The following is a 14,471-nucleotide window of genomic DNA, read 5'->3' as shown; positions in this document are numbered from 1 at the left end:
GACCATTCGCCTCGTTAAACCGACAAGAGCCAAGCAGCTAGGGTGGAATTCGTCTCGAGTGGAAATTACTCTCTTCTCTTTCGCGAGCCTTTGCTAGCACAGTAGAAAGTACAAAATGGATTTGACGAGTCGTCTGGATCGAAGGGGACGAGATGCGCGGAGATTAAGCGTCTTTCGGATTATTTCGGACGTTGAAAACTCACGGATAATGAACTTTCGGTACGCAAACGATATTAATGAACAGAGGGGATTTTAAGGGGATCTGAAATTTACGCAACCGTACAATGTATTACATAAGTACATAATACATAATGTGTATTTCCGTACCGAGAGTTTTGAATGAAATTTATAACAGGTTCGGTTTGGACGAGAAGAAAACAAAGTTAATAAGCTGAAATTATACTTGAAGTATTAATAATTATGTTTACGTTCTTTCTAGGAGCTAGAAAATCATGCGAAATAAATTATAAAATGTAAAGGCACAATATTGTATTTACTTTCTACTTCGTACAAAAAAGTCAAATTTCATCTTAAACGACCAAATTTCTTAGCATTAATATGTCTAGTTGAATTCTTGTTTTCTAAACATGCGCTAAACGTACCCAGAATATTTGCACTATTAAATTAAAGTACACATGGTCGCGATTAAACGCGAAAGGTGATGTCTAAGTGTCCTCTACGATTACGTTGATAGGTGTATTTTGTTATTAAAAGACATATTTCTTTTACAATACCCTGTACGTTATACAAATTTACATCTAATACATATTAAATCTCATGGCATTGGAATTCATAATTATTGTAGTCTGAGCATGCTTTATTAAAACATGCGAACATAGTCATATCGCAACAAAATTTTGAGAGTACATAACAAAAATAAAATATTAATAGAATGATATTTATCGAAGTTAAGTATATCTTACATTTGCTCTTATTACGCGATTCGTTTATTTTTAAAGTTGCTAAGGAATTGAGGTTCTGGTGGAACAGAATTATCATTTTATAATTAAAACTATAACTCACTCGTTGTATTATCCAGACCTTGTCCCGTCCGACAATCAGCTACTCCGAGCAATGACGCATTTTTTTAGAGGAATACGATTATGGTGACATACTGCTTAGATTTTTGCATAGAGACAGCATTGTGTTGCAGGAGAATTCAATTATTTTCATGACGATAAATTATTCATCGTTTTCTTAATAGATAATACAAACAACCTTCCTGACTGTAGCTGGCAATGATGATAAGGGGAAGGATTTAATTAGGATTTAATAAGGATTTAAATATTAAAAAAGGATTTACTTACTGTACCACTCTTTAGTTAATCCAACTTATTTCCTATAAAAATAATCAATCAAAAGGCAACAAAGGAGATACTATTATCAATAAAGCAAATAAAGAAACAAGTTGTAGTAGATACAGTAAATTAAGCAAGACAATAAATGAAGAAGCAGAGTGAACAGTGATGAATGTACTTATAAACGCAAACAGTATTGATAAGAGTGTGCAAAACAGTGGAATTAATTTAAATTTAATGAGATAAATGGTGCTGTTTCTCAAAAATTAAGTGAGAGGTTTTCTTTTCTATTTTCGTTATTTATGACGAATATTATAATATAAATGTGATATCCAAAAGGGTCTTCGGATTTTTAGTTTTCAATAGAACATAAACAGTATGAAACATTGCACACTTATTATTCAGAAACAAAATATCGAAGCCCCTCTTGGAAAACCCTTTACAAGAATTTTGTTCAACATGGATTGACAAAGGATCTATTAGGACATCCCACAAAATTCATGCCACGTATTTTGTTTTATTCAAATTAATATACGAGACACTATATTTCCATAGTTTTATCAAATATAAACCCAATTTGCAACTTATGGAATGACCTAATACACTCCCGAACAGAAAACTCACTAACAATAAATTCAGAGTTCTCCAGTAGTGACTAATCTTCTATCTTCTATATAAGAATGAAGCTCTGACTGATTATAATCAACATCCAGGCTAAATCCTTGAACCTAGAAAGCTGAAATTTTGCACAGAGGTTTCCTTTATGATGTATACAAGGAATAAGAAATGATATTTCGAAATTCAACCCCTAAGGGGGTAAAAAGGTGTTTCAACGTTAGTATTCCGCACGGGTGAAACCGCGGACCAGTTATCGGAAATATCGATCGAAACATCTGAGTTACGGAAAACAAAAGACAGTCACCTATTGATTCACGAAGGAACACGTGGTCGAATGTAAACGACATAAAATAAATAGTATTCCATGCGAGTGAAACCGCGGGGCACAGCTAGCGATACATAAAGATCACACCTCGTAGTGATATCACATGTAACTACAACTCGAAACTTTGTTACCCTACTTTGTACTTATCGATAAATGTCGTAAAATAGAATACGGGCTAAATGATAGCACACTCGAATTTCCATTCTGATTCTTTCAGTGTCTTTATGGATTCCGAGTCGTGTGGACGTAGTGTTGTGTGCGCATTCGTGAAATTGGATATTCCTGGGGCAACAGGGTTGGCCTGTTCGGGGTCATCGGTGGCCCGTCTCGGATTTTGAACAGGCCTGTAGGGCATGTGTGTAACTCGACACGGATGTAATGCAAGCCGTGCTATTATACGATACAAGAAGAACGGGCCGCAAAAAATTGTACAGCATCCCTCGCTCACCGGCGCAGATGTACACACGTGCGCTCATTTGCATGAATTCGACACTTCGGGCAACCCGTGAACTCCTTGTTCCTTCGAATTTCTTTCTTTATCTTTTTTTTTGTTGTTTTTTTTTGTTTTCAAAGAATACGTATCTTCGGTATTAGTAAAAATAATCAAAGGAATAGAATATATTTTAAACCGAACAAGTTTCAATATAGAAAACAATACCTTTCACTTAACTTAGGAGAAGCAGCATCGTCCCTTCCATTAAATTATACTGTATTCAAATTTGTGTATAGTTTTATTAAAATTGTTTTGTGCTTATAACACGTTCATCTTTTATTTTGCCTCTGTTAGTTTATTATAGATATTGTAGTCTGTTTTTTCATTTGCTTTGTTTACAATAGTATCTTCTTTGTTGTTTTTGAATTTATTATTATTGTAGATGCATGGTACACTTATGAGATTAGTATTATATGCTAGAAGAATTAATTTACTGTATTGTTGAGTTATTGAAATGTCTAACAGACCCATTCTAGCCCGTTAAGTTTTTAGACAACATTAGTAAATAAATGAAAAGTTGGAATGAAAAAATATGCGACGTTTTAAATGGATTTCTTCAAAGCGTAAATATACTATTTAGCAAGACAATTGTAGGATATATTGACGAAATAATAATTGAATTTTACCCAGGAGGATTCATAAAATTCGTTCTCTAATAAACGTGCAAGTGAAGATTAAGAAATATCAGTATGGATATATCAAACTAATTGAATCTATCAATTAAAGTGTTTGGATCAACATGTAGCTCTAAATTACCTTCTTCAAAAACGTGTATTCATCTTTTGTTCGTTATTCGACATTTCTACCTTGATGCGAATTTTTCCCATTTTTGGAACCAGCATATAAAACAATACTTATTAAACTGCGAATATTTATACAAATTCATATCTTCCAAGCTACAGAAAAATAATTGATACTTAAATAAAAGCATATCTTATCTTTCTAAACGATATAAAATGTATACTATTATTGATACTTTATATTTTTTTGCATTTGTACACATATTCATAGATTTTCCCCACATTTTCATTTACTAAATATAAACGCACAAGGGTCCGACATTATTCTGATAATTACGAAGAAGTCGTCAGCATTCAAAAATAGCGGTTTTCCAGTGTGAAACGCAAACAAACAACGCGCATCTTTTTACACCAGCGTGGAAGTATAATGGCAAGATGAAAGTGTATGCGAAGAATGAGCCCACATGCGTGAAATTACCTAAATTAGTGCCACAGGCACGCATTCGTGCATACGCGCACGCACGCGTGCATGTGCGCATTTAAGAAACCGTGAGATATTGTTCCACTCTGTACAAAATTACAGGAGCCTCAGCCATTAAAGCCACCGAGTGTAGAATTGCACACACGTTGATTACGAAGGCGCTCGTTAAACCCCGCTAGAACCCGAATATACGTATCGTTTAAGTGAATTAAAACCTTTTACACTGTATCTTTTTTTTTTTTTTCATGGTTCCCTCTTAAACTAACTGGATTTTCAGCCCATGTATTAATCGTAACGTTATACCTGCTCGCCAAGCCCTTGCACGAATTTTTTTATTATGGTAGTAGATCAAAATAAATGTCTTCTTTTTGATCCTTGATTACTTCACAAAGTAACAAATATTTCACGTTAGACAGAGATATTTAGACAAAGTAATTAACATTATTGTAGAAAAATGATTAACATTGCTGCAAAATACCAAGAAAGTTACCGTTTTTCTGAAACACACCGATTTATTTAATAAGATTTAACGGTAATTTAAATTAATTCGCTAAGAACCATTAGTAGTTGATACGACTCTTAAAACAAAAAAAAAAATAATTATATCTACATATATGCACAGGTTTTTAATAGAATGGTAGATCAAAACAAATTTCTTTTTCTTTTTTATTCCTTTTTGGAATTAACTTTGTTTATGATATTATACAGTGAATTATTGAAACCGTTCGACACTTCCGTTAGTTCTCGTAATACATTCTTGCATGTCTGCAAACCGAAGAATGTAACCGCTACTTCCTTTAGCTTATCAACAACTTATGCTTACCTACTCGAATGAGAGTATACCGAGATACCTTTCAAACCATATCAATCCGTAGAGTATGTGTCTGCAATAAATATTCAAACTGAATATTAGATTTACCAGTGAGGCAATATTTCATCAGATTATATTGTACTTTATAAATAATATTTTACAATAATAATACATTCTCTCAATCTTAATTAACGATGTTATAAATCAATCTATATTTTGTAATTCTACTTTGGTGTGGTATACATTTTTTTATTCAATTATATGTCAGAACAGTTGATCATTATTTTAAGAATATATCTTCTTATTCCTTGCTTTATTATGCCAACTTCATTTATCGTGAAATTTTTGTAGATTAAAATTCTAATTTAAATAAATTCGATTCTCATTCCATGAATGCGTCATAAAATAATTTTCAAAAGGAATCAAAGTGAGAGTTTTTGAAACTAAAGGAAACTAAACAGATTAAAAATGTCAACAGATTCAGCGGACGCTTACGTAATGTATCGTATATTGATGTTTTCAGGAAAGAGTACAAGCAAAGGATCCACCATCCCATTATTTAGCAAAGTTACGCACCTACCTGGATCCAAAAGCATCGCGAAGCCATCGAGTATGTTGCATTTATTTGATTTTTTATCCATTCTTTGTGTTCCAATGTTCGTCTGCCTTATGTTGTAACGTGATTTCGGCCAAATTAGAGATTCGAGATGTAATCACACATTTATAGAGTGAAGCATGATCGCAGTGAATTCGAAGAGTGGTTGACTTACGACAAAAATAAATTTCAAGTGTAGAATAAAGTCTTCGTATTTTATACGGCTTTGATTTTGAGAAAATCGAGTCTAAACATTGGTGAAGTATGCATGCAATCGATCATATTGACATTTGATTCTGCTTGAGTTTGTAAATAAATTAAAAATTACAAGGTTAGATGAAATAGATCAAACGTATTGTATATGTAATTTAATCAAGCATAGTTTGTTTAATGTAAATATTTAGACTCGCAATTTAAGTTGTCTTAAGTATGCAAAAGTTGATTATTAATGCCTAAAAATATGTAAGTAATGAGATTGTACAAGAAGAAATGTAGTTGAAATGATTATGTTACAAAATGTAAAATTATGGTAATATTACATACATGATTAGATCTTACCGAATATAAAATAAAGATTGGTCCAAAATAAATAATAAGGCCAAACACGTTGTATGTACCTCACCGTGTACAATAATTTTTAGATGGTGGATTATTTTCTATCATATGCTACGAAACCCTTCCGTTTCGCCTAACCGATGTGGTCGAAAGTGGTCGTCCGCAAAGGGTTAACCCAGGCACAGTGGAATACCCATGCACGCTCCACGAACTTTCAAACTCGATTTTCTTAACCCTCCATTACACAATGTGCTCAATCAAGAACTTAATAAAATCAAACCCTGCAAACTTCGCTTGGGAAATTTTAGGGAATTCGCGCATGATGTATTCTTGTAAAGGACATTAAATACCCTCACAGGTTCATCCGCTTATCAGTTAGTGAGATTAGTAATTAACTCTTAAACTTTCGAATAACCAAGAAACAATCTCTGTTTGAAAAATTAATGGTAAACATTATTATATCTACGTATATGAAATATTTACTTACCATGTGAAATAGTAAGTATAGTTTAACAGTTTATGGTATAGTTTATATCATTGATTAACTCTGGTCCATGTTCGTCTGGTCCAGCTATCTTCATAACAATCGAATCTTTTTGGAAGAATAAAATAAAATTCAAGCAATTAAATATTAAGAATGCAGCTAAGTATAACAATTTCTTTATTTTACGCGTTTGACACACATTTTTGGTAAGAAATCGTTTCTTTTTCGATCGCACTGCGAGTTGCTTCTCTCTATATATGTTCAGAACGTACGTTCAACGAAATGTTTATTTCTTGTGCTGAAAAATGTCCGTTTATTTTCTGTTCGTTTTTCGCTGGTGAAAGACTGACGACGGATACTAACGATTATACAGTCGTATCGTTTCCTTACGTTCTTCCAGAAAAGAAAAATAGTTGGGGAGTCAACGTCCACCCAAGTACTCCGGGATTTGGAAATCTCCTTACGCACGAATCACATAGAGTAAGCTCGAATATTATATTTAATAACGTGTTGAATCTTACAGGTATAACGTTTCAGAGTTTGGTGGGTTAAAAATTGCTTGATATTATCCTTGCCTTTAATATTTCATTTAAAATTATTTCTCCAGTTAACGATACTGCGAAGACAGAAATTTATACAAGTTAAAACGCATTAAGGGGGATACTTTCTTTTCTATATCAGTTTCGAGGCAATTTTCATGATTTTTCCAGCCGAAATACTTGACATGAACTTTTGACATTTGGCACGTTTATTTGTACATGTATATACAAAATCCTCTAAAATTGTCAACTGTCCTGCTCAATTTGTTTACAAGTGACGTAGAATATTCTACGTCCCGTTATAACTACATGAATTTGCTAAAAATATTTTAAAGACCCTAAGTAACGAGAATATTAACACATTAGCGACTGCTGATGTGAATTCTCGTCACTTCAAATTCTATTCTTGGTTATGAAAAAATTCTAAAAATCTGTTTATTTTATACACTACATATTTACAACATTGATATTTCAAAACATATTTTGTAATTTTTATATTCGTCCCAACGATACAAATTATTATTATTATTATTTTCTTCAGTACAGTAAAATATCTGCCTGTCGCGAATGTGTTAATAATAAAAAAAACCTAGATTTTTCTCCAAAACAGTGCACCCTTAATAAGTCGTTGACAGCACTCTTCTGTGCAGTTTGAGTTTAATTTTTCTTTTAAATAATGTACCTCAAAGAGTTAAACAAGGATTGTATCATTGGAATTAATTTTAATTGCGAAAGCAACACAAACAATATAACGACTGTATCTTGTCTACCTTGGAAATGGTAATAGTATTTTTCACGTGTAAAACCATTTTCCAAGCCCAACGGTTACTATTTAAATAATGATCTAGATGGGTGAGGGAGTTCCTAGACGAGGAGAACCAAGGTTTGGACGCCCTTATAGACTACCTCAGCTTCAGGTTACTCATGATGAGGCACGAGCAACGTCTTTTAGAATCCCACGCGAGTTCCGAAGAAAAATTGCAAACCGGTAAGTCCGTATGTTGGCGGCTGACGCGCTAACATTCGCATACGTTATAACGAGGTCCTGGAAAAGATTTAATTGGTTAACGCAAAACGTGCGCGACGCACTTATTTTCCAGGTGGTCCTGGGGACACTTCGCCCTTAAACAACGGCTGCCTTAGGCCACCGCTCCACGAGCTCAAGGATAGTCCTGGCGTTAAAAGGAGATCACGGCACGTGGCGCGTCTGAATATGGGCGAAGCGAAAGATGACATTCACGTTTGCATACTGTGCATGCGTGCCATCATGAATAACAAGGTACGAAACTGCACCGCAGAAGAATTGGTACAAGGACGTCGCTCCAGATGGCAAAAAGTTTGTCAGCTGTTGATACTTTCTGTTCTGGCTTCGATTCTGATCGCGTGAATTTTTTGGGGTTCGTCAGAGGCAGAGATTCGCACGATTTTATCAATCCAATAATGAAAATAAGCTTGGAATGATTTTCGATGATTTAGAGTTTTGTCTTTATATAAATATTTGGGTTGGAGGTATCAATAAAGGGATCCGAAGGATCGATTGTTGTAATAAACTCGGAGTGATCGATCTAAGACTTTTTATTTTTATTAGGATTCAAAGTTGCATTGACTTCTTGGTCCTACTACACCTACTTTACCTACTACATTGGTTCTGTTTTCGTTTTCTAGGTAGATTAAATTCTGTAGTGTAGAGTAGAGTCCTTCAAGAATTAGTCATTAACCACTATATTGGTTCTGTTTTCGTTTTCTGGGTAGATTAAATTTTGTAGTGTAGAATAGAACCCTTCAGGAATTGGATTGTGTTCTTCGTGAGGTCTTGAGATATGAGTACCGTATTAGGCTTTATATTGTATCTTCGTCGATGCTGTTCGAGATTTCTGCATTCATATGGGATGTGGTTAATCATCAATGATTGGTTGTTGCAGGATGTATACAGCCACGTGGTCTTGTTTTGTTGCGAATGTAGTCATCATTGGGACATTATAGACTTTTCCTTGTAATCATTGGTAGACGTTACCGATTGCTTCAGATTTACAATGAAAAATATTAGAACACACACATGTATATTTAACCCATTGACCCATGTCACTCTTTAAACTTTTCATTATAATAAACACTGTAGACATGCATCAGTCGAGATCCTCGAATTCAAATCACTGCGCATCTAGATAATCTATTCGATTCTACTTTAATGAGAGAGAGAGAGAGAGAGAGAGAGAGCGAAACTAAGACTGTCCAGGATTAATCGTGGCGATCATTAATACAAGAAATATCTTTACAGTACGGCTTCAACATGGTTATACAGCATCGAGAAGCAATCAATTGCATCGCCCTTAGCTTAATGCATAAAAGTTTAAGGTGAAGACATATTTTTTTGTTCTATCAAGGAAATAGTCTTCGTTACATTGCGCAATATAAACAAGTATATTGTTCTTTCAGAACGAAAGCGCTAGTGTTGGAACTTCTTGCTGCGATCTGCCTCGTAAAGGGTGGCCATGAGATTATTCTGTCCGCGTTTGACAACTTCAAGGTAGTGTGCACGGAAAGGCGAAGATTTACAACGCTCATGGCATATTTCACCCAGTACGACAGTTTTCACATAGAGTTCATGGTCGCCTGTATGCAGTTCGTGAATATCGTCGTTCATTCGGTGGAGGACATGAATTTCAGGGTACACCTGCAATATGAATTTACCAAGCTTGGGTTGGACGAGTATCTGGAGAAACTTAGGCATACCGAGAGTGAGGATTTGCAGGTTTGTTGATAATGCTATATATTAGGCGTAAAAATATCATAATAAACACTGTTTTATCGTTAAATCATTATTATGTTTATTTATCGGAATCTCTCTTCAGGTTCAAATCTCTGCGTATCTAGATAATGTATTCGATGTAGCTGCCTTAATGGAAGACAGCGAAACTAAGACTGCCGCATTAGAAAAAGTAGCCGAATTAGAAGACGAACTTGGTCACGTAAGTGTAAACGGAACAATTAACGGATAATATTACAAAGGGGATGTAATGACATGTATCTATATTTTCATTTCTTACTCATTTTTCATCTTTGTAGTGGAATTTTATAAAAATTAAAGATCAAGTACTTTTTTCACGAATATTTTGTGTTTGGTAAATAGGCACATGACAGAATGGCAGAACTGGAGAGAGAATCGCTCGCGAAATTAGCGGAATTAGAGACTGAACTAGGTGCATTAAAAGTGGAATATAACGATGCCGTGGACGCTCGTCGATTGGCTGAGGAGGAACTTACAGCTCTAAAGAGACAGAAACAGGATTCTGCTCGAAGGCAAAGTGTTTTAGAGAACAAAATCATTGAGTTAGAAACTCTTACGGGCACTCTCACCAAAGGTTCCACGGGTATGTTGTTAGTTTCTTATACACGTTTTAAAACAGCGTTTCGTCTTTTCGACTCAACTTCAGAAAGAATAAACCGTGTCCTTTGGGTAAGATACTCCAATATCTCATTAGCATTGCAGCTAGCGTTTTCAGAGGTCAAATGACACACCGGTACCCAAAGGACGCGTTTTACAGTCTGAAGTCTCAGTTAGTATCAACCGTAAGGAACCTTTAACATTTTAAGTAGTTCTCTAGTAAAAACTAAAGAAATAACAATTTAACGTGCAATGTTGTAAACTTCAACAGCGAATCATCGAAATGGATCTGCAACGAGCCCAATGAGTAATTCGGATAACGTGACGTCTTCCACGTTTAATTCTATCCCATCGCCAACATTGGAACAGCCATCGGTTCCAGCGGCTCCTGCACCACCTCCACCACCTCCACCTCCGTGTCCACCGCCACCTCCTATGGCATCTCTGTCACCCGGAGATCAAAAATTACCACCACCTGCACCTATACCTCCACCACCTGCTGGCATGATGCAAGCACCGGATGGAGCAATGACGATTAAACGAAAGGTAAACAAACATATAGATACAAATTTCAAATAAAGAATCAAAAACAAAGTTTAGTTTATTCATTACCCATTAAACATAAAATTTCATCTATACAATGAATATTTCACTGTGAATAATAGTATGTCTCGCTATAAACCACCATTGTGTAAACTTTGCAAGCTTGTCCCTAATAATTTTAGTTTATTTAGTAATTTAATATAATGTGTTCGTACTTTTACAGGTTCAAACGAAGTACAAACTTCCCACGCTAAATTGGATCGCTTTAAAGCCTAACCAAGTCCGAGGCACCATCTTCAATGAGTTAGACGACGATCGATTACACAATTACATAGATTTTTCCGATTTCGAAGAACGATTCAAGATTGGTATGGGTGGGCATATAGCTAATGGTACTAACGAAATCGACGGTCTTCATAGTTTTCCAAGTAAAAGGTTCAAAAAACCAGAAAACGTATCGCTTCTGGAGCACACTAGACTACGAAATATTGGTGCGTACACACGAGACTTTGATAGGTTTTATTTATTACCTAATATCGACTCTTTCGAAACATACGCTCAGAACAAAAATAAATTACAAATATTACCGTTTTTACAGCTATATCACGAAGAAAAATGGAAATGCCAGTAGAGAAAGTAATTTCGGCCGTAAACGCTCTTGACCTGAAAGTACTTTCACTGGAAAATGTGGAATTACTGCAACGTATGGTGCCTACGGATCAAGAGGTACGATTCTTCCTTTTACTATTTCAGAAGGCTGCTGCTAGTTATAAAACACGACAATTTTACAATGTTACAGATAAAAGCATATAGAGAGTATATAATTGAAAAGAAGAATGTCAACCTTCTAACGGAAGAAGATAAATTTTTAATGCAGCTCGGTAAAGTGGAGAGGATATCAACGAAATTGTCCATCATGAATTATATCGGAAACTTTTTTGACAATTTACATCTTATTACCCCGCAAATACATGCTGTGATATCTGCATCGAGTTCGGTTAAGAGTTCAAAGAAGCTGAGAGCAGTATTAGAGATTATCCTTGCCTTCGGGAACTATCTGAATAGCAGCAAACGAGGGCCAGCATATGGATTTAAACTGCAGAGCTTGGATACGTTGCTCGATACAAAATCGACGGATAAGAGAATGTGCCTCTTACACTATATAGTGGCAACCATACGAGTCAAGTTTCCAGAACTTATCAATTTCGAATCGGAACTTATGTATATCGATAAAGCTGCCACAGGTTTGTATATTGGCATTTTGATTACATCTCTTTCTAAAATACTATGTGAAAATATCATCGACAAGCATTACATAGTATATCTTTATTCATTTTATTGATATCAGTTTCTTTCTGATCTTACATAATTTCATATAGTGCCATCGTGTATAATATCATAAAATCGTTTAATTTCATCCACTACTTGCAGTCTCGTTAGAGAATATAACAACAGACGTTCACGAGTTAGAAAAAGGTATGGATCTTGTAAGGAAAGAATTCGAACTTCGTGGTAAAGAAAAACATAACACGGTACTGCGAGATTTCTTAAATAACTCCGAGGAGAAGTTACGTCGTCTGAAATCTGATGCCCGTACCGCTGGTGAAGCGTTCCGAGAATGCGTCGAATTTTTCGGCGAAAGCCCGAGACAAGCCGATGCTAATACATTCTTCTCCCTTCTTGTTAGATTCGCAAGGGCATTTAAGGTAAAGTTTTCCTATAAAACATCAATTATACACACATTGACAGCTTAAAATGAGGTTTACGTTCATTCATATAAAGAGTAATTAGCGATCACGGAATAAGGTAGTGTAAAGCAAAGTGGTTTTACAGGCTGCGGATCAAGAAAATGAACAGCGTCGTAGATTGGAAGCTGCTGCTGCAGAGGCTTTGAACACCTCAGAGGAAGTGATTAAACGAAATAAATTAAATCAAAAGAAGCAACAGGTACGTTTTACTCTTTACTTATTCTTTACTATTCACTTAGATAGCAAAACATTGTAATTATCTACTATCAGTATCATGATCATCTTATGCACGTTATGCATCTACTTATCTTGTATTTAAAACAAATTTGTTTCTTTATTAACGAATACCGTGTTGGAATGTAGAAATAATTTAAATTTAGTTGCATCTAATGTGTGTGATCTATTTTTTCTTCATTAAGCTTGTTAACTTTTCGCTTATTTTAACGTGTTTATCCCCACAATTTGCAGCTTAAACATTGCTAGTTCTAAGCTATTGAATGCAACGTTTCACGTGAGAATCGTGATATCTTTTTCTATTATTGCGTTATTAATAATGGGATTGAACGCAGCAATATTATTTGTTTATTTACGATGACACATATAGGGTTTTGAAATATTTTGAAATGTGTAATCAAACTGTACAGAGTATATCCTGTTCATTCTAAGAATCAAAAAGAGTTATGCATACATAATTGTAGAAATACTTCACGAAATATTTTCACGATGATTAGAATATGCTCCCACAACAGTTTAGCGATCTGTTTCAAATCCTGTATGTACCATGTATAATTGTGTGCACAAAAATTATGCTTATTGCTTGAAATTAATTTATTCTTATACTTTCAATCATACTTTTCAGTACAATATGAACAACTCTATTGCACTTTACCAACTTACAACCATTTCCAAGAAAACACAAATATCCCTTTCCCTCCTCTTCTCTCAACATCGATGCTATAAAACTTATTTTTTTATCAGTATCACAATCAACTGTTTAAATTTCAGTTTTTTTGTGAGCATAAGAAAAATATTTATAATTGCTGGTAGTTTCATAAAAAAATATCGAAGGCCTAGAAACTTTAGAAAACAAGCACAGTGTTATAACAGAACCATTAGCATTTAAAATTACTGTTGCCTAGATAAATTAAGGAACACAATATAATATGATAAATTAGGTGGCATCAAGCAGATTCTCATTTTCAATTTATTTTAAATAGATATTTTTTTTTTTGAATAAAATTTATTTCCTCGAATAAAAAAGAAATTACAATTTTATTAAATGAATATACTGTGTTTAATTTGTTTGATGCTTGTACTTACTTTTAAAATGTAAAGCTAGAACCTTGTTCTTCAATGTATGACAGTGCAATTTTAAATGTATCTGCGCTTCTCAAATACGTTTATTTATTTATTTATTTATTTATTTTTTTTATAACAACGCATGATTTATGCTTTCTCAAAAAGTCTTGCATACCTTGACACTTATAACATTTCTTAATTGTTTATACAATGCAGTTCGGGGCAGAATCATTTATCATCACTAAATAACACATTTTGATTTGATTTGTCTTAATTGGTTAATTTGATCCATTGATGATCTTGTTATTACAATTTTCTAACAAAACTGATATCAAGTATAAAACACAATTTTGTATGAAAATGCTGATTAGCTTTACCAACAAGGATAGGTCACATTAGTGGAATCGCAGATTTCAATCAAATTTTGTCTGGTACATTCAAAGTTTAACTGAGCAAATGACACTAATATATGAATATCAATACTTGGTAAAAACAGAGATAACATAATATTAGATAAAAAATATAGGCACAATAGAAATGCTTAACGTTAAAAGTAT

The 14,471-nt window shown here is 34.2% G+C and overlaps 1 protein-coding gene across 3 annotated transcripts in view; it reads left to right on the top strand.

Moving 5' to 3' along the window:
- LOC128881667 (formin-like protein) overlaps nucleotides 1-14,471 on the top strand; it is a 63,382-nt gene that overhangs the window by 45,613 nt on the left and 3,298 nt on the right. For 2 of the 3 annotated variants that reach the window (XM_054132956.1, XM_054132958.1), the window contains exons 3-16: nucleotides 5,290-5,376; nucleotides 6,774-6,880; nucleotides 7,788-7,927; nucleotides 8,040-8,218; nucleotides 9,218-9,294; nucleotides 9,376-9,691; nucleotides 9,792-9,908; nucleotides 10,070-10,310; nucleotides 10,596-10,870; nucleotides 11,091-11,358; nucleotides 11,466-11,593; nucleotides 11,667-12,111; nucleotides 12,299-12,573; nucleotides 12,701-12,814. In XM_054132956.1, coding sequence (XP_053988931.1) covers nucleotides 5,290-5,376; nucleotides 6,774-6,880; nucleotides 7,788-7,927; nucleotides 8,040-8,218; nucleotides 9,218-9,294; nucleotides 9,376-9,691; nucleotides 9,792-9,908; nucleotides 10,070-10,310; nucleotides 10,596-10,870; nucleotides 11,091-11,358; nucleotides 11,466-11,593; nucleotides 11,667-12,111; nucleotides 12,299-12,573; nucleotides 12,701-12,814 — 2,769 coding nt within the window. The remainder of the gene's footprint in view (nucleotides 1-5,289; nucleotides 5,377-6,773; nucleotides 6,881-7,787; nucleotides 7,928-8,039; nucleotides 8,219-9,217; nucleotides 9,295-9,375; nucleotides 9,692-9,791; nucleotides 9,909-10,069; nucleotides 10,311-10,595; nucleotides 10,871-11,090; nucleotides 11,359-11,465; nucleotides 11,594-11,666; nucleotides 12,112-12,298; nucleotides 12,574-12,700; nucleotides 12,815-14,471) is intronic. The other variant, XM_054132957.1, reaches the window with a different exon arrangement.

The sequence above is a fragment of the Hylaeus volcanicus genome, chromosome 8 (assembly GCF_026283585.1).
Source record: "Hylaeus volcanicus isolate JK05 chromosome 8, UHH_iyHylVolc1.0_haploid, whole genome shotgun sequence".
Lineage (NCBI taxonomy): Eukaryota > Metazoa > Arthropoda > Insecta > Hymenoptera > Colletidae > Hylaeus > Hylaeus volcanicus.
Note: the sequence above shows the minus strand (reverse complement) of the source record. Positions and strands in the feature narration are given on the sequence as shown.